General features: G+C 37.3%; 1 protein-coding gene across 3 annotated transcripts in view; it reads right to left on the bottom strand.

Moving 5' to 3' along the window:
- Window positions 1–405: 405 nt before the first annotated feature.
- ldlrad3 (low density lipoprotein receptor class A domain containing 3) overlaps window positions 406–23962 on the bottom strand; it is a 98754-nt gene continuing 75197 nt past the window's right edge. For all 3 annotated transcript variants that reach the window (XM_014469968.2, XM_023342461.1, XM_023342465.1), the window contains 2 exons: window positions 2682–3069; window positions 406–2103 (listed from right to left, as the gene is read on the bottom strand). In XM_014469968.2, the coding sequence (XP_014325454.2) occupies window positions 1899–2103; window positions 2682–3069 (593 nt within the window). In that variant the 3' untranslated portion in view covers window positions 406–1898. The remainder of the gene's footprint in view (window positions 2104–2681; window positions 3070–23962) is intronic.

Raw genomic sequence — 23962 nt, 5'->3', positions numbered from 1 at the left:
TACTAATATAATCAATATTATTATGAATACTTGCAACCCCCCACCAAAACATATAGCCAAATTATGTTACTGCTGACGTCACTTTTGCCATCCAGTATTTCCAAGATCTCCAGTAGTCAGTTCTAGCAGCTGTGTTCAGATTTTCTATCCATCTCTTTCTCGTTCTTTTTATCTGGATACTGGTGTGAGTTCAAATAAGCGAAAGCGGTATTGGACTTCAGAGTCTAAACTTTTACAACCCTTTTTCTAATCAGTCTCTATTTGTTACTAGAGCTTTATCACACTGTTTATGGATTATTTAGTATGTTATGTACATGCTCCTAAGCTATTGGTATAGAAAAGCCTGACCAACAACCAATAAGAAATCTATTTTGACAGTAGAAAAAAAGAAATATCCACTCAGGATATGAATCGGATATTTGTTTTACTTCAAATGTACACACTACATAGAACAAAGAAATCATGAAAGAAAACTTCACAGATCTGGGATTTGTGTGGATAGATAAAGTTAGGACTAAAAATCTGAAATAAAGAAGGTCTTGATCGCAACAAAATCTCAAATCAAAACCGTTTCACCCAATCAAACATTTGCAGTTGTTTTGGTGATAAAATTACAAACACATAGTTGTATCTTTTATTGGTAAACTTTTAGTATTCGTATCTTTGGTTTAATTTAGTTTTGTACCAGAATTAATTACATTATCTAAAAGGAAAGGAATATTTTACTTCACATTCTAAGTAGTGTTCTGCTTTAAATAGATTGATTTGTTTTGTCTTTTGTGCACAATTTCTTTACATGTGCAGTTCAGTCTAATGTATTTTCTACCTCATACCCAGCTGTTGTTATGGACATAGATTAAAAATTTGAAAGAAGAGAAAAAGGTAGTATAGAATCTAATGCTTGTTCCATCCTTGAAATGGAAGGAAAAAAAAAATACTGTACCGATGGCTAAAATGTTCAACTCAAGCTGGGATGTGACAATTTAATTTGTATCTAAATTAAAAAAATACAGAACTTTTTTCTATTTTAAAAGTTCGTACATTTTTCTTTTAGAAAACCAAATAAGCAATAACATGTTTTGTCAAACCGCATTTCCCCCTTTGAATTCTTATGGAATATAAAGCAGATTGCGTATGAACCCTGTTGGTCTTACAGGTTCGAAACGTCTCGGTTCTTCTGCTTAGAGGAATGATTTTAGAACATCAAGTACAAACATTGTCTCCTAAAACATAGGTGGTCCTATTACATATTGTTATTGGTATTTAACTAAATGGCAAGATGAGACACAAAGGAAAACATTTAATGAGTAAAAAGAAAAAAAAGCCTAAGCCGATCTGTTTAAAATTGTTTCAAACAAGCAGCAAGGTATTAGTTTGTGTCTGTATGTCTCATATGATGGTTCATTTGATGAACTGGGAAATAAACAAGTTAAGCTAAATCTAATTTAATTATATTTTAAATGTAAATAGGCACATTGTGGAGTATTTTAAAATCTAGCAAAACTCATCCTATGCTAATCAGAAGTGTACCACAATAAAGATGAGCAGTTGATTTCTTCTTTGTAGTCTTCAGTATTTTCACTGGTAAGTATAATAGATAAAATGTCTTCAAGGAACTGAATTAACACCAGCTGAACACTTTGAAATGTAATTAATCTATCATACCAGCAGAGGGAACCAGCACACAGGTTCAGTCTACAGGAGAAATGCTGGAGCTTCAGCTGGCTGAAGTGAAGGCAGCCAGTTTGGGACCCTTTTGAAGTTGATTAACTCCCCTGAATCTTTTCCAAAGGGCCTTTATTTAGGGCTGTCCTTTAGTCTTTGATAGCTCTATATGGCTGGGATAGTGAGTCCAGCTGTTTGACTGTCCAAAGTCTGATCAGCCTACATGACAGGGGCTACAGCTGGTCTGACTCCTCCGTAGGACTGGGACCCGTCTGCGAGTCTGGGGGAAGCATCCTGGGAGGTGGGGATGCAGAGTCAGGCGATGCGCAATGGCTCAGACCATCCTGCAGATTGTCGTAATGAGGAAGATTTCCATCTGAAGAAAGTTCGCTGTCTTTGACGTAAGGTGGAGGGGGAAGATCAAACCAAGGAGGTCGACTAGGGAAAAACAAAGCACATTGACACTTTACAGAGCAATTACATAGGGAAAAGTTTTTATACGGCATCAACTTCTTCATATTGTCTCACATTATAACCTCAGACTGCAATTAAGTTTTACATAACAAATAAAAAGTACCATATGAATGGGAAGTGAAAGAAAAGTGACACATGGTTTTCAAAATCTATTTCAATTACCTAAATGAAAAAAGTGGTGTGTATATGTATTTACCTCCCTTTACTCTGATACCTGTAAACAACATCTAATCGAACTGAACAGTGAGCGTTAATCAGAGAAGGAGTCAAGGTCCATTGTGGCTCCGGACTCATAGTTATGAACTCCATAAATCTGGTCTTTGTGAGAGAATGGCAAGAAGAAAGTGATTGTTGAAAATAGCTGTAAGAATTATTGTTTGCATTTTGCTACATATAAGGTACACATCATATATATAAGCCTGTTTATTTGGTTTATGTAGTCGAATAAACTACATAATAGGCTAATTGTTGTACTTTACAACAGGCGAGTTGTCTGTTGTATTTTACTTAAGCAGATTTTAAAATGCAAAATGCTCATTTACCTGACATCCAGAACTGATTCAGAGTATGAGGGAGGCGAGTCTAAGGACACTGAGCAGGGATACATGGCCCCGGACAGCAGATGCAAAGCTTGAGGAGTTGCAGTGTAGTGGCCCGCAGCATTGCTGGAGCCGGGGCTGAGACCCAGACCTCTGGCATTAGGGTGACCTCGGTCCAGGATGACTAGTCGGGACAGCAGGAGGGGCTGGTGGTGATGCGTGCTTCCCCTTACACTCCTGGGCAACAGGACGCTCCGTTTCCTCTGGTGATGAAGCACCAAGGCCAGCAGAGCCACCACCAGGACGAAGATGATGGCGCTGCCGATGACACCGTATGTGATGCTGGGGTAATAGCGCAGACTATGGTCCAGTGTCACAAAGCCAGGAGCTTCTGTGTGGAAGAAAAAGGAGAAGAGAAAACAGATGATAGGGTGTGTTGCTTGATATAAATAGGGATGCTGAAGGGTAGGAAGGAAGGATTTAGATGCAGAGGCTGAGGAAACAGGAAGATGAGCCGTGGAGATGAAGAGCCGGGGGGAACAGAGACAGTAGTGAAGGAGACAGTCGTGAATACAAATCAGTAAATTGTTTTCACAATCGTTTTGAAATATATTCCGTGTGATTCAATAACAAAAGCCCCTCTTGGAGATGAGAGGTGAGGCCCAATGAGCTCTATGAGACATAAAGGACAAGTCATGGATCACTGCTGAGACTTGTTGAAGGCTAATATGAAGGAACCAGAACAGAGGCAGAAAGTAAATGAGTCTTTGTGAGGACAAAACCATCCTTAGCACTCCGATATCAAATGCTGCTTGCTCCGCATCAACGATGAGAGAAGGCCTGCAAAACACCAGCAGCTGTCACACATCACCATGTTTGTCACAGTCACATAAGGACTCTGCAAAACACTTGGAAGTGCAGGGAACTTATTGGCTACAATGAAAGCTAGGGCTAGGAGGAACAAACTCATAGCGAGCCAAACTACTAGCTTAAAGGAGGAGAGGGACAACTATAAAGCCAGAGAGAACTGCAGCTTATTATCCTGGATAGGATGAGGGACTAGCACTTAAACATTTCCACTGACTGATATTACAGTGAGAGAATTTCAATCAGGCACTTGGAATGGGGCTCGTGTAAATGGTGTTTCAGCTTATCAGCCGACACCACTGTTGTATTAAGCAGAGAAGAAGAGCGAAGGGAAGGAATCTTATTTATTACAGAGCTGCAGAAAGCATGTGCTAATGAGGAACGAGCTACATAAAAGTATTTTACAGTTGCCGTTTCACTTCAAATTAAACTTCTGCCTTAGGGGACTGCGAACATCAAACGTCTGTACGCCACATAAAAAAGCTTAAAAACACTCAAAGGGAGGCTTTCTAAGCTTCGTCTTCCAGGCTTCTGTGGTGGTACTTAAAAGTTCATGTGTATTGCCTGAAACGTAAACCAGTCTCTGTCTACCAGCCATCAAGCAGTTGAGGATATTACCCAGAATGCTTGCCAGGAAATGACCATTGCAGAAAATCTCAAGTTTAAATCAGTGTTCTGAAAAACACTTCCTTCTGGAGGGATTTGATAGCAAGAAACTGCAAGAAGGAAGCCATCTTGCAGCTTTTTGAATCATCCCATGCATGGATACACTTATGGGCTTATAAATAAAATGGTGTTTGAACCAGTTCCACATTTAAAGAGCAGTGAGAACAGGGAAAACAAAACAAAGAAGACTAATGTGACTCATTCTGATCCACTTTGTCACTTTGAAGGCTTTTGAAGGCAGTATACTGTTTGTTTACGCACTGGGGCTCAAATCATGCACATGGAGTTTCCAAAAGACCTGGAATGTAATGCAAATATATACAAAACCGAGCTGCTATTCGCTTTATGCATTTCATTCCACATGGACAACTGAAGACACCGATCCACATGATTTATGGAAATGGACATGTAAAATATTTTTTTTTCTTACCCAATCTTTAATTTTCTAAAGCAAATTGTTGGCACCCAGGTAAAATGAGCTGAACGTTTTAAAAATAAAATACATAAAGTTTATTAGTGTTCATCGATAAAATGTAATCTAGCAGATCATTTTAAGTAAACCACACTGAGGTCAAATATTGAATCAGCTTTTAATAATTTTACATTTTACTGTTACAACTAGTGAAAGCATTTCACATTTTTAAACGGTTCTTCCATTTGACTGAGCAAACTAGATTAATCACTTTAGGAACCCAACTGATTGAGTTCCTCTCACTGATTTAAATATCTCTTACTTTGCTGAGAGATATAGTGACCACCACAAAGGTGGTGTCTTGGCTAAGACACCACCCTTCTGAGCTGGGCAACAGCATATTCCTGTACTGAAATTGCAATCATATTATTATGTTAATGTTATTTTGGTTAGTCAATCATTACAAAATATGTATTAGTTTTACTGGTAATAAATAAAGCTGCTTCTTAATATTAGTTACTAATTCTTGCTGATTAAATAAAATCTAATCGTGGGTCATACACAGATATATTTCTTACGCTGACATGTAATAAAGGTCGCTAAATGGAAAAGTAGAAAATAAAGGTGTCATATTTTTTGTCATTTCAACAGATCACGAGCGATTTGTTTGTAAATATGTACAATGCTATTAAACTGTCACTAAAAGCATGATGCAATTGCTGAGATTTGTCTTGAAAGAAATATTCTATTTCAATGAGATATTTCTTTTACCTTGGTAAATAAAGGATATGTACACATTTTTTTTTCCGAGTGTAAAATAGTGTGGTCAAGGAGCCACAAGGTGAACAAGAACAACAGCACCAGCCACCAGTTTCCAGAGTCTTCCAATTAACTTTTATTTGCTTCTTAACTCTCTGACAACCACCTTTTTTTCTTGAGCTTCCCAAAACACTCTTTTTATAGCCAATTGGCAACACACCTGCACATGAGTGGCCCAAGCCGCAATTGAACAGGTACAGAAAAACAAAAAAAACAAAAACAAAGTCTAAACAGAAACAAAAATACAATTATTAATCTAATTTACAAACTCATCTACATAATGAAATAGTCTGCAAAATAAACCTTGTAAGATGACTCAAAACGTTACTTTAAAGAAAAACAAACAGGTCAGTATTCAAAGAAAACCCTCTAATTGGTAGAACCCAGCAAGGCAATCAGTGACATCATCTAGCCATTTAAGCAGGAAATACTGGGCCGGACCCTCCCATACTCCTGCCCTGCTGCAGATCTACAAAGGACAAACAATGGTAAGTAAAAACACAAATACCATGAATATATTCTGAAACAAAATAAACAAGTTATTGTTTATTTAACCAATAGTAAATGTATCAGAAATAAGAATAAGGGACAAGTGGTGAACACAAACTGAACCACTTTGTCACACCGAGAGTATAATGTGGGAAAACAAGCACGCTTACAAATGATACATTTTGATTCTCTGTGTTTTTCTTTCCTTTTAGACACCACAGTGCTTATTTCCTCTGTCTATCTGACCTGAGGGCCTCAGGGAGCTTCTTCAGTGTGTGAGTAACTGTGTTCGCACACATTGTTGAATACCTACCAACAACTATCCTGGCATACAGCCTTTGTAATGTACCACTGTAGTCAGGGGGCCCATGCCTTAATTAAATTTAATCTAATTCAGATGCTCCACCTGCATGCTGTCCCAACCAAAGGAAGAAAAAACAGCCAATAAAACAAGCCCCACAGGTCCCTCCCTTGTGATTTAAAATTGGTCGGTCCTTCACGCTACCAATTAATCACACGCCGAACTCTCAGCAGAGATAGGCCAATACAAAGAGGAATTATTCACATAATTACCTAGCAAAAGAAAAAAAAACAAAAAACAAAAAGCTAAAATAAAGAGATCCCACCACTGCCAACCTATGCTGCTTTTAAGATTCAGCGAAGTCCTCGGGGAGCAAAGAAAAACACACACAAAGGAATCTCATAATGCTGTAACGCGAACAATGGGAGCATCTTCGAAAAGATTTGTGATGGAGCCCTGAAAGCCTGCCGCAAATGACACACTGCCTGAAAAGGCAGGCGGCAAAAGAAAAAGGGTGGAGACAGGCACAGGCCCCGCTTTTCTGTCAGAGGAGAGGGGGGTCCCAGGAGTCTCTGGCACCCTGCTATGTCTATGATTGAGTTTTGGAATCTGTCTTTTACCATTTTAGTTCTAGCAACAGAAAAAGAAAAGCTGTAAGTATTATATGCAAAAAAAAGAAAAAGAAAAGTGAAGGATTTTAAAAACGGCAACGGTGTCTCTAGTTAGTTTGGGGGAGGGAGAGAATAACATTTTGTTTTTCAAAATATGTGCTGCTAAAAAACCTCATGTATTTTCCTTTTTCCAGACGTGTACTATTCTTTTGTTAATTTTTTGCTGAAAATCTCTACAATCTACATGTTTGTGTGACCTTGTTCTTTAACATGACCTGTTTTTGTCTTTCTTTTGCCTGAAACGGTGTACCTTCAGCTTTTATGGTTTGAACATGTTTCACTTTTTCTCTCTCTCTCTGGACCAATCACAATCTTTAACCCTCAATTTATAGTTCATGTACTTGCTCAGAGATTTTGTTTCAATATATTTGGATATTTTTTGTTCCTTATACCTACAGTATTTTGGATGTCCTGTTCAATCTTTTTGCTTTGAACTCTAAGCTTAAATTACACCAAATCCCTAGCCAGGACCGTTCAGGAATGTGTTAAAAGCTCACACTCAAACCTGGTATTTAACAATTTGAATTGTAAACCCTTGCTGTCGGGTGCCTCCAAATTGAATTACAGTAATGAATGACTTCACATATCAAAGTCTCGGAAGGCTGAACTGATCAAAGATGCTGAGAAGAGGGCACATGAAAGAATATGAGCAGGGATAAAAAAAAGAAAAAAATGCACATAACTCGAGTGCAATATTCTTCTGGGGAAACTAATATTCCATCACTATTGATGATCAGATATGTAGCTGCTACAATGAAAGACTATACAGGAATTTCTGGATTTTATTTGCAAGATTTACGTACAAAATCCTTTTAAAATTCTGCTAAAACCCAAACGGAAAGAAAACTGACATGGTCATGTAAATGCATAACATTATATTTTAAATCTTTTTTTTTTCCTTATATGTTTTGCTTTGTAGATTTTAGGAACTGTTTTTAGTACTATATGACATAACTCATTTAGGGGAAGTTCAACATCCAGCTTTGGCCTGTAGCTCCTAAAAATCCTATGAACATCCAGTTAGTTAGTTTTAAACTATCTGCAAGGATACTGTTGATCAGTCAAAGATAAACACATTCCTCATTCTCTTAACACAAACTCTGTGTTGCAACATAAAAAACTAATATTTTAAAAAGCCCAGCTGTTTGGAAGAAATAACCCTCCATGTTGACCTTTTTCCAGCTGAAAGTATAAAATCCACAAAGTACTTCTGATGTAAGCAAATGATAACTATTTAGTCACGAAGCAGCAAACTTCACATAAATATTTGTTGAAATACATACCTGAAAGTAGCAAGCAAAATAGGGAAAACTAGTAGATAGGAAGTTTAAACTGGTGATGTCCTGATCCGATCAATAGTATTGTGTTTTAGTTGATCATTATAGTTCATTGGATAACTCAGCCTTCTGCTTGTTGTTGTGCAGTTGGCAGTTCACTGCAAACTCAGCGTTTTCAATTACATTGCTTATAAAGTTATATTGCAGGTTGTGCCTGTTATTTTGTTAAACTAACAAATCTGAAATGTTGTGCTCTTTAAAATGAGGTTAAGAGTGACAGAAAGATTGTGTTTACAACTCCACCTTCCTCTCTGAGTGTTTTTAAAACACTGACCTGCTCTGCACGTCTTTCCCAGACAGCTGTGTGTGTGGGAGAGAACAAATAAAAGAACATAGCAAAAATGTACAATCTTCAAAACAAAAAGTTAAGCTTCTGATACAGGGCACCATCACATGATTTACTGGAACCGAATCAAACTACTAGACAAACTGTCAATGAGGCATGTCAAAGCAGAGAAAAGCTTACCAACATTAGCTTAACCCTTCAGGAAATTTAATTTAAAAAAATCATTATATTAATAAATATTATGGTTTTACATGTAGAGCATGATATACATGTTAAAAAAACAAATTATATGTTGCTGTTTTGTCACCTAAGTCACATCTTAACCTGCTTAAGACTGTGTTGGTATGAGAGAATCTTCAGTCTAACAATGCTTAGCTTTGTGTAGGATAGTCTTCTTTTGAATTCTAATGTTGTTAATTATGTTATCACCACCTGCTGGTACTGCAAATGTTTAATAAGTTTTATTAAAAACATTATTCTTAAAAAAATAGAGGCCTAGAGGTAATGCTAAACTAAGATTTGAAGAATATATATTTGTACATTGCTTTGTTTTTGACTGATGAGGAATAAACATTAGCAGGTGCCTAATCTTAAAGGACTTGCTATAAGGGAAAATCCTAGTTTAAGCATACATGTGCCTCTGAACTGCCAGCTAGTCATTTCGTGTAATTGGGGCAGCACAGATGCACTTAGGTTCCTTATTAACAACCTCACGCTGCATTTCTCCCTGTGACACTGCCACCTCTCCCACTGCATCCATACTGTATTCATAAACTCCCAAACCTTTCATATGTGGAGGCTTGTGGGAGAGGTGCAGCCTTTCAAACAGGCCACTTTAATTACATCAGAGTGCCATCTCCCCACATCCCTCATCTACCCTCTTTTGCCTCCACTCCACTACTCCCAGTGCATTTTGTCCCTCTCTTGTTTCTCCTCTCTTGTTTCCCACACCCTCTTCTCAGCTCTATCGCTCTCTTCTCTACTCTTCACTCTGTTTCACAGCATTCACCTCTTCATTGTGTTCAGTTGTCCTGGAGATGACATGAGCCTTGTCGTTTTAAAACACAACAAATGTATGGATGGGGAATTAACTATCTGTGAACAGAAATAGTCTTTCCAGTAGTTTATGGATTTTGTCTTTTACCTTGTGATTTCACCAATACAATGCCTTGTAAATAGATGTGTACCAATTGCTGTTTGTGGCTGATCGCCAATCTTTAAAAAGCCTGATTTTATCCAAAACCAATTTTTTAAATTTTTGTATCTGAAATGTCGCTAAATATAGCAAGAAAGTTGCTTAGTTGGGTGACTATTGTAATCTGCAAATGTGCAGACATGATCTGGTCTGAAAAATGCAATTAGCAAATTGCAACAGGAAAACTGTTTTGGAGAAGTCTGCATTGCTTTACATACATTTTGTACATTGCCTGTGACTGGTGCTGGTGGGGAGAGGGCTTTCAGTAAAATTGAAAAACAGAATCTGAGGTCCACTATGTCTCAAGACAGGGTTTACAGTCTTGCCATATTGTCCACTGAAAGTCAGTTGGCTAGACTTTGAGGACATGATCAATCACTTTATTAGAAAGAAGGCTCGGCGCTGGGCTCTTGGTGAGTCAGGCTGAGCAGGCGCCAGATAGCTGTCAAATGGCATATTTGAAGAAAACATTTGTGTTTGCAGTTGTTTGTTCTTATCTTGTTAAAAATGTGTTGTTTTCACTACTTTTAGATGATGACGTTAGCTTATTTTGATTTAGCTTGATTGTAAAATTAAGCTTATGTTACAATTTTATCAACGTTATAGAGTTAGAAATGTGCATGTGGAGGTTTTTTTTCTTATCTTTCAAGAATGTTTAAGGAACTTTTTGTTTTCAAATTTTTCAATAAAAAACATAGACTGAAGAGACCCTTAAAAACATTTTTAATGTCTGCTTTTAATGATGCTTCAAATAATGAATCGCAAACTGTATGCAAATTGTTGCATGTTAGAGTTTAGATTTAAAACCCCGGGCTGACCAGATCCCAACTCGAAACTGGAGCCGGGTTGCGCCAAAATTTGCTCGATGGACAGGTCCTGGTCAATCCTCTGTGGCACGTTTCATTAGCCAACAGCACATACAACACAGAAACCAAGGGAGAATGCATAAAATAAAGTTGTATTGATACTAAATTGCATGTACAATTTACTAGCAGTAAATATTGTACTAGTACCAGCTTCCTTTGTCCAATATTGGATCAAAAGAAACAAGACACTAGCAAGCCTTTAAAGGTGAAACTTGACAAAATTAGGACAAGTTCACAAGAGCGAAATACTATATATATTAACATGCTACAGTCCCAGCAACACAGTAAAAACATACAGAAGAAAAAAAAAACTAACAAAACAGAGACCAGGAGAAAAGAAATTTACACATGAATAGTGCCAGTTGAAATATCTTACACACAGCTTCCTGAAACTTAACTTCACAGTTTCTGCTCCAAAAACCTGCTACAAGAGGCTGAGTAATACAGACCCCCACTGTGTGCTTTGCTCAGTAACAGGAACACACTCGTTTCTGCATGAACGTCTGTGTGCCATCCTTCCCAGACCCTACAGACGAGTCTTTTTCTTTAAAAGGGGAAATGAAAGTAACCATCTGAGTCTTTGTAATGACTCAGACTTTTTCCCAAAACCCCAGCAGTTCCTTTGCCTGCCATGCAGACTAATACTGAAGACTGAGAACGGCCATGAGGGATCACTGCTTTTTGTATACATAAACACCCACTATTATGATGATAAAGGGAATATGAGTAAAATTAGAATAGAATCCAGTTGAAAGGAGCCGATTGAGGATGCACTCATAGATATCCAACAATACCGATTTGTTTTTGTGGCTGCGTGTTAAAATCCTCCACGCTCTTTCAAAAAACATCCTCGAAAGGCCAAAGGGAGTTACATTATAATCTGAAACAACCCACAGCAATAAGATGGAAAGCTTTCATATCAAAATCACCAAAAATATGCACTAGCAGGAGTTTAAGGAAAGCAGAAATCTGCTGAGAGAGGCCACACACAAGATCAGAGAACAACCTACTTCCACTGAAGCAAAGCTAAGGCCTTTGCAGACGCACAATGGGCGATTGAGCATGCAGTGATTAATACAAGAACGAAGCTTTCTTTTGTCTGTTAATCAAATAATGATGCAGATGAAGAGCAGACTAGCCGTTGGGTTGCTGAGATACAAGACCCTTTATGTTGTTGGAACAAGCTCCTTTGTCTCGTTTGGCTACCTGCCATAGAAAATTCTAATCAACTGCTGTCAAATTAGGCCCATCTGAAGGTGAACAGGCAAAATAAGATGAAAAGAAAATGGGCTGAAAGAAAGAGCCATTTGATAAATGCCACACTTAACACACTTCTGACTAGAAAAAAAGAGAGATGTGTTTTCAGCCATTTGAGGAAAAAAGTAGGGGGCTGAAAAGGTGCAGTGTAAAATTCACATATTCACAAAATCCATTCTTTAAAGGAGACCAGAGTAGATGGGTTTGTGGTGGATAGTTTCCTTTGAATTTTTTATGTCAAATTACCATAGTTTTCCAGACCCTGATTTCCAGAGCTCCCTGTTCTTTTTATAACCACATTTTTCTTTTGCTCTTTTTACTAGTGGCAATATTCAGCTTTACAGGACAGGAAAATGGGTAGAAAGAGAAAACATGGAGCAAAGGGCTCAGGTCAGATGGATGGATGGATTAATAGATATGTACTGGTAGTGGGATTAAAGTCTGGAAATGCAATTGTTTTTCAGAATCTATTTTCATTTTCTATACTTATCCACATCTGGAAAAGCATCCAATTTCAAACATTCAACTTTGGCAGTCCAGGTTTTGCTATTTTTGTTGGTGCTGGAGGTGGTCATTTCCTATCTGATGATAAATGCAGATGAGAAGCAGTTGACTAATTTGAGATCTGGAATCTGTAAAGATGTAGCTCTTCGTCAGAATAAGGGAAGAGAGGGTGCCACTAGGGGGCAGGAATCTCATATTTTTATGCTAAGAATTTGGTAGACACTAAAGTGAGCTTAGTGTGTGCAGTAGGTGGAAGAGTGTGAGAAAAGCAAGATTCTATATGGTGTGAAAAATACCCACAAAAAGATCCACATGATTTCAGGATAGTTTATGTACATCACATGTAAGATACTGTACATCCATTGCCATGCATAAATATTCATTCATAAAGATGATTAGAAAAGAAGTCTCAAAAATACACTCTCACACACACACCTTGACATTCACAGACAGGCCATTTTTAGATCGTCACATGGCTAAAAACAGCAGAACAAACAAATACCAACGCCTCTTTCATCATGAACCAAAGTGAGCTCAGTTCAACCGTTCCATGTTGTGAAAGCTGATAAAAAACAGGGTGGAAACCACTAAAAGAAACTTGGGTTGCAGTAATGACTTTGCTCTCTTCTGACTCCAGCAACAATATAGTTTTGAGGTTGAGAGGATAAAAAACAAACTCTTAAAGCAATCCAATAAACATAAAAAGGACAATAAAACTGAAACTGTTCGGTCTTCTCCTGTGTGTCTGACGCAGTAAACACATTAATTTAAAACTGAATATCATGCTGCATAACTCTGATCAGTTATATCTTCAAAATCTTTGGTTTTTTGGCTGTCTAATAAAATCAATTATTCTGCAATCTGGGCCACCTTTAAAAGTGGCCTATTAATTCATAATACATGAATTATGACAACAATGTGTAAGTGCAGCTTATTACATTATCCATCTAGATAAGACATCTAGATTAAAGTCTATAATTATTTACATAAACCCCTCACCTTCATATAGTTCACAGATTTGGACCAATCAGCTCAAGATGTATGGTGTTTTCTTGTGTTGCTGTATCGCACAGATGAAACATGTCCACTCAGGCAGAGCTGATAAATGGCTGTAGATATAGGAGTTATCACCAAGAAAATGGGAAATACTAAAGTATATTTCATTTAGGAGATACTGGAATTTTTTTTTATCTTGTATGACCTTAAGACCAATCACATCTTTGAGAACCGGATATTGGATTTTAAATAAGGTAGATGATGGGCACAAGGTTTTCTCAGGCCAAGTCCCAGAATTAAAGTTCTTTGCATAATGCATACATTGAGCCAAAAATAAAAATCATATTTTTATTTTAGATTTAATAGAAATAGCTTGTCAATTCTCATAATATGATCACTTGGTTGTAAAACTACACTGAAATGTTTGAAAGCCCTGCTCTCCTAAGATCTTAGGCGCATGCAGTCTTTACTCAAGTGACTAATCACCCTTACCATCTTCTGGTATGCATTAGAGGGTTTTTTGCCAACCTTTCTGCCAACAAAGTTCTCTTTCCTGGAACATAAAACGCTGATTGAGTGAAAGCTGCTCTGCCAAAGCACAGTATAAAGCAAAAGGCTCTAACCGCAGCACTTTTCCAGATTCTCTTTGGCAGCCCACAATTAATATTTATACTCAGTGCTGTCACCCAGCTCCTTCACTTTTGGCCTGTCCTGTACTACATGTCGACTTCACGTGTTTATTTTCTCCATAGCTGGCATTGAAGAAGGTTTTAATACACAAGAAGACTACATTATTTTCTATGACCTTGTTTACATTTTAGTAGTTTCTTAAGACAGCATAGATGCTCGTGTTTTAATATGTCTTCCTTTATATTGAGCAGCATAGGATTTTTGTGCAGAAGTGGTTATTTATGGGAAGGAAGAGGTTCATGCTTTATTGGTCTCTATTTGCTGTCCTGTAATAGCTTGTTTGCTCTATTGACTACCACTGTAGGATCTCATCATAACACTCAATGTTGTTACTGAGGGAAAAGTGGAATAGAAGTTGATTAGTTAAAGGAAGACTTTAGGAAAACACCTGAGTGACTCTACTGAGTTAAAAATGCAGCAATAAAACCAAAAGAAATATTCAAAAAAACAAAAGTAAAAACTAAACTTTAGTAAATCAGGGCAAAATTGGTAGAGACTGGCAAAAGACGATGAAAGAAATAAACACAATACTGAAAAAGCTCTGTACATGTTATACTCTGGACAAAGAGTTCCCACTAAAGTGAATCATTCCTGAGGGAGATGTTCTAGTTTACAAGTCAGCACTACATAGATAAGAGAAAAAACACATATGAAGGCTGAACACAGGCAAAACTGTAGAGCCAGGTGTTGGTGTCGTTAAAAATACTCTAATGAGCTTATTAATGTGGTCATTGACTTTTTAACTACAGGACAATGTTCACACCTGCACTATGACAGCTACCACTAGACAATGGTGTTTTTGCACCTGTGGAATAAAAACTCACCAAGAAATGTTCCTCCTAATTTTAGCTCTATTGTTATGATTTGAACAGAAATGTGTGAGGGATTTTTAATGAAGACCTGCTTCTCAAATGCAAGAAAGTTGCCCTTGGAGGATCCTGAAATCTTAATTTCTTGGAAGCAGAAGTCATAGTTTTTGATTCCAAGAAATTATAGCAGCTTGCACAAATATTAATACCATGGGCTTTTGGAACATATGGATATGCATGGGTTAAGATGCATCCTTGTTCCATAAGATTGGTCCCATCTCATCCCCACAACTTTATACTGCCTTCACTATGCAGGCAAGCACTGGATTATGGTATTACATATTCAGTGGTATTAGAATAAATTAGGCAGAATAAAATGCCTACTAATTTGCAGAATTTTATTTGTACTTTTAATTTTTGAAAAATCGTCCTTCCTCTTTACAATTATTTACTGTAGGTCTATTATTTTCAAACTTTTGTAAAATACACTGAACATTGTGACTGAAAGTGCCAAAAAGTTCAAGGAGTATTACTACTTTTGTCAGGTACTGCAGTGGCATAAAGAACCGACAATGTGATCATTGATCGTTACGATGTACAAGAAAGTCCAAAAACTGGAGCTAGGAGATTTATTTCATTATTTAGTTCAAAGTTTAGAACATTTCTGTTGCAACTGAAAAGGCAAGATGCGAAAAGAACAAATACATCTGTGTAAATACAAGAACTCGAATGCACTTTATGTTGCTTTTTCATAAGGGAACGTGTAGAGAAGTGAGAAATGACACAGAGGGGTGGCTGATGTAATTAAGTGAAGAAAGGCTTTGAGATGTGAACAGAATAAAACGCTTTTTTATTTTTCGAAACCTTTTAGTAGAGCAGTGTGGATGTAAAAAGGGTTTGCTCTGTTTTGTCTGGAATAAAAGGAAGGATGGGGAGGGCGAGAGGTTGCACGGAATTGTTGAGGGCTTTTGAATATAAGCCTGTCCCACTAAACCTCATGGGTAAAATCTCCATGGCAACTGTTCTTTGGCACCAAAAGGTGAGCTAAGAATGAGCGGAAGGGCATCGGGTAGCCTGAATGTGGACACAAACAGAACTCAACAACAGAAGGCAAGGACATAAAGTCATGATGTGGTGCAGATGAGTGTTAAGGCTTCAAATATTCCTGTTTGGAGGCATTGCGAACTGTGCAGCAATGTTTACTCGGGAGTTTTAATCTAGCTCTGGTAAATGGAAGCTATAAATTGCCGCCTGCAGGCTTCACTGACAGAACAGCCTGCAGGAAGGACATATAGGTGTAGAGAACCTGTCTGTCATACTTGTTGACAACAATCTGATTAATAAGTGCCTTTAAGACGAAGAATGTTAACAAGAGCTGGGAAAATGAATTAGGGCAATAAAGTATCCATAGTGGAAATGTGCCAGTAAAATCCTCTTGTTATTGAATGCTTATATGAGAGGAAATCTGGCATGTTCAGTCCATTAATTTTACTTAGCATCCAAAAAATATATAGCTTTACAAAGTAAGGGAACCAATTTTCAAGGTTTTAATTAAAATATACCAACAATTGGGGCTACTTTTTGATTAATATTAAAGTTGCAGTAGGGGCGCGCTGTGGTGGCGTAGGGGGTAGCGCGACCCACGTTTGGAGGCTTTAAGTCCTCGACGTGTCCGTCACGGGTTCGATTCCCAGACCCGGCGATATTTGCTGCATCTCTTTCCCCCTTTCCTGTCAGCCTACTTTCATATAAGGGACACTAGAGCCCACAAAAGACCCCCTGGAGGGGAAATAAAAAAGTTGCAGTATGTAACTTTTATATACAAAGTGGTTTTTTTTTACATATTTGTTAAAACTGTCACTATAATCTGTGAAAAAGACTGAGCTCCTCTGCCTCCCCCCTGGGTTAGGGTTACTCAGAAATGCACCTCTCTGTGACAGAATCCACCAATCAGAGCAAAGAGGAAGGTCTTAGCACTGTCAATCACTCCTGTGCATGTGCTGCTCACACCCCCCTAACTCCCTTACTATAAGCTTCGCTAGAGCTTCTTCCCAATAGCAGAGCTTGCAATGAATGCTCAGGCTAGTTATCATGGCTGCCAATGACAGCATATAAACAGTTTTCCTGTAAATGTAAGTTGTTTCTCCGCCATTAGCACATTGAGCATTGTGTACCCAAACACAATTGACAGTCCCAAGATCTTTCAATAGCATGATAATGTTGCAGTTTTGAAAGTTTAACGCTTACTAGACCTTAATACCTCAAACTGCAACATGCCTAATTAGTTTATGGTGAAAAAAAATAAATAAATAAAAGCTCTACCATCAGTTTCACTGTGCTTTTATTAGGCTTTAGTCATAAAGATAAGGGAACAAAATTTGATACCAAGCAGGGAAATAAGAGAAATTGTTGTTCTTACTATGGAAGGATGAGGTTATTCCACGGATATTTAAAGGGAAAAAAAAAACATCTTTGAAGTGCAAAACAGAGGAAAGACCTTTTATGACAAAGCCCAATTACCAACAGTGAGGCACCAGCACTGTGTTTGTTCTGCAGCAGGACAAATTTTCTAATAACTAGATATTACACCAGGCTTTACAGCTTTCTACTGCTAGTGTCTCACATTTCTCACCCACATTGTGGCCAGGATTTTCCACTGGATTTTTTCTCTATTCTCTTACTGACTGCTTTAACAGAGATTTCTTTTTGCTTTTTTTCCTATCCACATAAGGCTCACTAAGAGCCAAAAATTATTTGCTCAGCTCTTAGAAGCAGAATCATCTTTATCATCAATTGTCTCAGATAAAATGATTTTCAGCTAGATAAGTGTGCTCGAAATGGTTTTCATGTCCTCTAAAGAGAACCAAGCCATTGACTGAAAATATGTTCCACTCCAATTCTTGCGACTGGGGCAATTTACATGTAAATTTTGGAAAGTTTTCCTTAGTCAAATTCATGCAATAGGACTTCAATACCTTGTTTTCTCACAGACACGTTGTACTTTTCAGTTAGATGTTGCAGATAAAAATGAAAATGACAAAAGGTCAGGAGTTGATTTGCTACTGGCAGGCAGTTTCCAGGCATTTGGAGAGGTAAGCAATGGAAAATGAGTTGTCAGTAATAAAGAGATTCAATAGAAGTGAAAAGATAAACATGAGACAGAGAACATTGGGGACACTAAGATCTGTTCCTGAAAATAAGACTAACTGCAGGTGTGTGGGGCTTGCTATATTTCATTAAAAAAAAAAAAAAACGCCTGCTGTTTCAAAGGGAAATTTCAAAATAATCAACCACTCATTAACTCATTCCCACCAATAAAAACTGAAACATCTCACAGGTATTATTTGGCATGGGAAAAAGAAAAAAAGCCTCTGAAATGCATTAATTTTATCTATTTAATGTTGAAAGAGATGTCCCTCAATAAATAAAACAAAAAAATCATCCAATGAAAAGTCCGTAGTTATGCGCTCAAATACATTAGATTCCAAAAAAGAATGACGTTGTGGGCCAAGTGATTCACCAGAGTTTGTCTTTTAGAAAAAAAAAAAAAAAAGAGGTAGGAAACATTTCACTGGGTCGACGTTTCTAATCCCGGTGGTTTTCCTTCTCCAGGCTTGGCCTGTGAAGTCACCTGGAGTGACTCCGCCAAAGTCCCTCTAGGAAGCGGATCCGATCCTTGCCCCAATTAGCAATTAGCTGAACTTATATTTTATCAATAAAATTATTTATTATAATTAATTGAGTTCTATTGCATGAACTGATTCTTGTTAAAAGAGAAGTTGCACAAAATTACACGTGTATTGTCGCAAGCAGCACAACAGTCATATTATGTGTCAATCACATAATATGAATGTGATTGACACATAATATGACACAGAAAAATGCAAAAGCAAAATTTATTTTGAAAATACTAGGATGTAGACGAAGCGCGAGACAAAACAAAAGTTGACATGAAGGCCCACGGGTTAAACTGAATCATGAAATACTCAGTTTAGCCTTTCAGCTAAATTAGATCTACTAATGTGTTGTGGTGCAGTACATGTTTAAACACTGTAAAAATGGTCATACCTACCAAAAAAACTAAAATATTAGTCAATTAATATAAAATTGCATAAATATGGCTTTGACATGTCAAAATGTCATCATGCATGGTACAGCAGTACACCATCAACTCTGAAGGGTGCTGCCCCCATGTTCACACTCCACAGTGATCAAACCACTGGATGGTTATTGCAACTTGTTTTAAGTGGAGCGAGTCCCCTGTGTAAATGCCTCTTTTACTGATCACATAAGAGGCAGTTAAGCTGTCAGTCCTCTCCGGGCTGCCACAGTACAATCTCATCTGATCACTTTGTTCCAAAGAGCTCTAGTAGTTGATCAGGACCATTGCATCAACAAAGTAATGAACACAGCATAAAACACATCTTTGCAAGCCTTTCACAGGCCATGAATCAAAAAAACTGGATGCTGAACACATGACCACACACCTCGCTGAGTCTGTAGCTGACATTAGATTACAGACAGTACACCGACAGCAGAAATGGAGTTGCATTTTTCAGGGACTCTAAGACTGACCATTTAAAAGTCCCTTAAATGGGATGCAAAGAATCAGAAAGTTCCCAAAATAGTTTCACTATTTATACAGCTGTAGCAGAAAACTAATAATAGTTAAATTATAACAATCATCGCTGGAGAAACTAACTTTACAAAAGTTCAGTTATGTCTTAGTGAGCTGTTCTGATCAGTTGTTAATTTGCCTGGTGTTAAATTATAAAACTCTGATGCTTTCAAGCTGTTGCAGATTGCAATGTTAATCGTAGAGAAATAAAACGCAAATAAATGCAAAATACTAGATGATGTATCGGCTAAACTCTAAAATAAAATCAAACTACCTTTAACTAAAAATGTTTATTGCAGTACACCAGGTTTAAGTAAAGTTGGCACAAAGTAAGTATGTTTGGAAACTTCTGTATATGTACCCATGATATGCATATTCAAAATGTTACCAAATGTTTTAGACGAGATTAGTGTACTACATGTGACGATAGAAACCGATAAACATCTGTTTTTATTAGTCATTTCATCATGTTGTTGTGTAAAACCTACATAAAGTAAATACTATCCTGGTGCAAAACGAGTATTTTTTCAAATGCCATGTGTAGAATAAGTGATTATTACTCGGCTAATCCTGATATATACATGTCATTGGAGGCCAGACATAAATACAGGCAGAGTGCTCAGGATTTAATTGAATTTTCAAACAAGACTTGGAAACCCCATAAATATAAAATTTTTACAGTGTTGCTTGCTGATTTGAAATCTCCCCCCCAAAAAAACTGGTCACCATCCACCTACTGCACTGGCTCGATTTATCCTGGGAGTCATGCTACATAAAATCTGATCTCAGAGGGGGGAAAAAAAAAAAAAGAGTATAGGGTGTCAAGCCAAGCCCTGGGTTTAAATAAAGTGGGATAAAATGTATTCAGTCACAACTATTCATACTGTTTGTACTGACAAAGTATTAGACATACACCAATACTAATACTGGCCAACAAGAACTGCAGTGTGCAGGCCCACAGAGTGCAAGTCCTCAGTTGTGCTTTATTCTTCACTTTGTAAAGTAACAGAACAAGACACTTGGGCTCATTCCATCTTTTAATCTCTCATTTAACAATAGGCCTGGTCAGGCAAGTGGAGGTATGAGGAGGCCCTGCGAGGTTTATCAAAGTCAAACAATGGAGCAACACAGTCCGTGACTGAAGGTTTGCAGTTCCCGCTCATATCTATGCTCAGCTAAAGAGGAATCAATGGCCTCTGTCCGAGTGATAAGAAGCAAGATGGTCAGTTGTACCCAAGTGAGACAGTTCAGCTTGAGGAGGCGTACAGAATAATGGACCCAAGGGGAGGCTGGTACTTGGAGGCCAGAGATAAGGATGCATCCAGAGCATTCTCAAAGATAAGTCACTGACCTTTGAAGTGTGGGAACCAGTGTGGAGCCAAAATGTGTTGGGAAGTTAAGCATTCTGTGCAATTGGTATCAAGAATGAACAGTGTGATAGTTATAAAAAATAACAATAATCTAAAACTAATTACCTGTTATTTGTTTTTGCTTAATCTCATCTCCCAAGAGATTTGTCATAATATCCAGTTATTATCACATTTCATCTTAGTTTCCTTTTACATACCTGAACTTGCAAGCACACAATAAAAAATGTTATTTTAGGACAAAAATACTAGTGAAAAACTGCTCCACAACACTGTCACTCAAAATATTTCTCAGTTGTGCTCTTTTGGACCCACTTTTGGACCCCATCAAATAACTGAATTACCTCCTCAGCCTGCTAATTATCTATAAATTAATATTAGGTGTGTTGAGGCAGAGAATCATCTCAAATATGCCGGTCAGAGGGAGCTGAGGACACGGGCTGTGACAGACTTCATCAAAACATCCCTCCAAACACTACTTCATTAAGAGAGTAAAGTAAATCCTGCATATCGCAGAAGGGAAATGCTTTACTAACACATCTTGTTAGGATTAAAGCAAAAATCAATTTTGCTTAATAACATAAAGTAAATTAAATGACTGTAAACCCTGGGGCTTCTTGGATAAATTGAAGCCAGAAGTTCAGGGTAAATTTAACATTTATAATTGGAACAAGGATGTAAGGGTACCCATCTTCATTTGAAGTTGATAATCTCTTCTTAGAGGGGCTCCAGTGTTATGCAGCCATATGACTGGGTCAGGCAATCAGCTAGATGGCCTGAAAGTCTCCTCTTGTCAACAAAGAAAAGACATACAGTCCTAATCTATCCTAAAATAAACTTGTATGATTTGTCAGACAGATATTATCACAACACAGGGAAAAAAGCCTGTTAGTTGGAACGGATTGCACTGATGCTGACTGGAATAGAGTGTTGTGCTTTTATGACTGTATGACTTGCAAGCTTCTTGTGAGTCGCGTTGTCAACAGTGACGTGAGTGGGAGCACTTTTTTCTTTTATGAGGCGCTGTGTTGAAGCTCTCATTAGCCCCCTGCCAGTGCTTTTCTTCCTCAGCAGAAAGCCATTGAAAAGCTTCCAGAAAGCCTTTTAATGGCAGGAATTTTAAGTAGAAATGGCAACAGAGTTCCACAATATGTCAGAGAAAACATTCCTATTTTTCCATTTGTTGGAGAAAGATGAGTCCAATTTACGTAAAAGCTTGACTTCTGCATGAATTAAGTAAACAAACTGATCTGCCTGTCTAGTGTCTTGCATTCCTTATCACAACTAAAGCTTCAGTTACAACAAAAGCTGATAAATTTAGTTTGTAACACAAATTGGTAATATTTCATTATAGAGGGTGCATAACTTACAGAAAAGCATTTTACATGCTTTAGAAATGCATATTTATTGCTTAGAATTTATATGCAATTTCACATATCTGGCTACCTTTTCTAGTTATCCAAGGTTTTGTAAATAAGAAAAAATATTTGTATTTTTGAGTCAACAATTAACCGTTTGATGAAACTTTGCTAATTTCCAGACTAATGTGTTAACACTGGAATCTATGAGACTAATCTGACAAAAATTTGATGCGACACAAATAAGGAGGTGATGTCCTTCCAAGAGCATCAACTGAAGGTTTATGTTAAAGAGGAACATTTTTTGAAATTTAAAACCTTCTAGTGTCAAAGTGTGCAGGCTCAGGTTTTCTGGTAGCAGACAAGCAGTTTGCTACTGTCTCAGGAATCTTCCATACCCCATTAACACCAGCATATCTCCATTTCAATTAGATACAGGGCCCTAAACAAAACATTTTAACTTTGCCTTCTCATACACCTAATATGGAACCAAATGATTTTGATCAGCTACTGGTTTACACAGATATTTGGACATAGTGAACAGTTCTGTAGCGTGAGTGTCAAAACATATACAATATGCAAAGTACAAATGTTGAAAATGACAAATGACTTGATAATGTTAGTTCATCTATATCTAAGCTTAGCAAATCTTTGTGGTGATCAAAACTCTCAGAACTCAACATGCACTCAAAGATGGCGTCTGGAGAATTTAACTTTCATCCCCAGATCATAAAGCAAACACTAACGGGTTAGTTCTGATTTTTTTTTTTTAAATAATCTTATATCTGTGAAGCTATGAGATAGCTTCAGAAGATTTTGTGTAGCAGAAAATGGTTTAATCACTCTGATTGTTGGAAAAGGGAATTAATCATATAAGTTACCAAGTTAGTTAAGAGTATTGGCTGTTTTAGCTGACCTCAGCAATTTAAAAGAACTCATGGTAAAACTGGTTGTAGCAGTGAGAGCCAACACAGTCTTAATGGATTATTAACAGTAACACAATATACTGTTAAAGTTTGTTACATTTATTTTAGCTAGATAGATATATTTTTTAAATACTCAAAACAAACAATCTTCCAAAAATGGAATAGCAATGTCATGACAAAAAATAACCCCCTTTTGCCTGACAAAGTAGTAAAACTGAACTTTTGACACCCTTCATCTGAATAGACATGCAATAAAGAGATTGTATCAGAAGCAACCCACATTATTTCTTCACATTAAGTGCATTAATGTGAAATCTGTCTTTAGATACAAAGAGATGAGTTAGCATGACAGCAGTTTTAGTCTTGTATCATGAAGAATTTAATTGTGTTCATTATTCCAATGTTTAGGTTTCTGGAATGCAAGGTCACTGTGATAAGAAAAAACAACAAAATAAAAAATACAACTTTGACATTGCTGCAGAGGATCTGTCATTAAGGATGTATATATTTAAACTGAGACTGAAGATTGTGGCTAGACTCATTAGACATGTGTTATGTATATATTTTTATATTGCACTATTTTATGTAATTCCCACATTTTTAATATAAAGGTTCCTTTCCTGTTCAGTCATCTCCTTTTTCACTCTCTTTAAAGTATCAGCAGCTTTTTTATATTCATTCAAATACAATGTCAGTACATCTCCTGTGAGCCACTTCTTTACTGTAGTGTGTTAGATATGAAGGTTTCTGCACCTCTGTTAGTTTACAGATCAGATGTCTGGAAATAGAGGGCTTTATCTGAGGGAAGTGCTGTGTTATGACGTTTCTAGTTTCAGAGTAGACTTTGGGA

The sequence above is a fragment of the Xiphophorus maculatus genome, chromosome 2, assembly GCF_002775205.1.
Source record: "Xiphophorus maculatus strain JP 163 A chromosome 2, X_maculatus-5.0-male, whole genome shotgun sequence".
Taxonomy (NCBI): Eukaryota; Metazoa; Chordata; class Actinopteri; order Cyprinodontiformes; family Poeciliidae; genus Xiphophorus; species Xiphophorus maculatus.
Note: the sequence above shows the minus strand (reverse complement) of the source record. Positions and strands in the feature narration are given on the sequence as shown.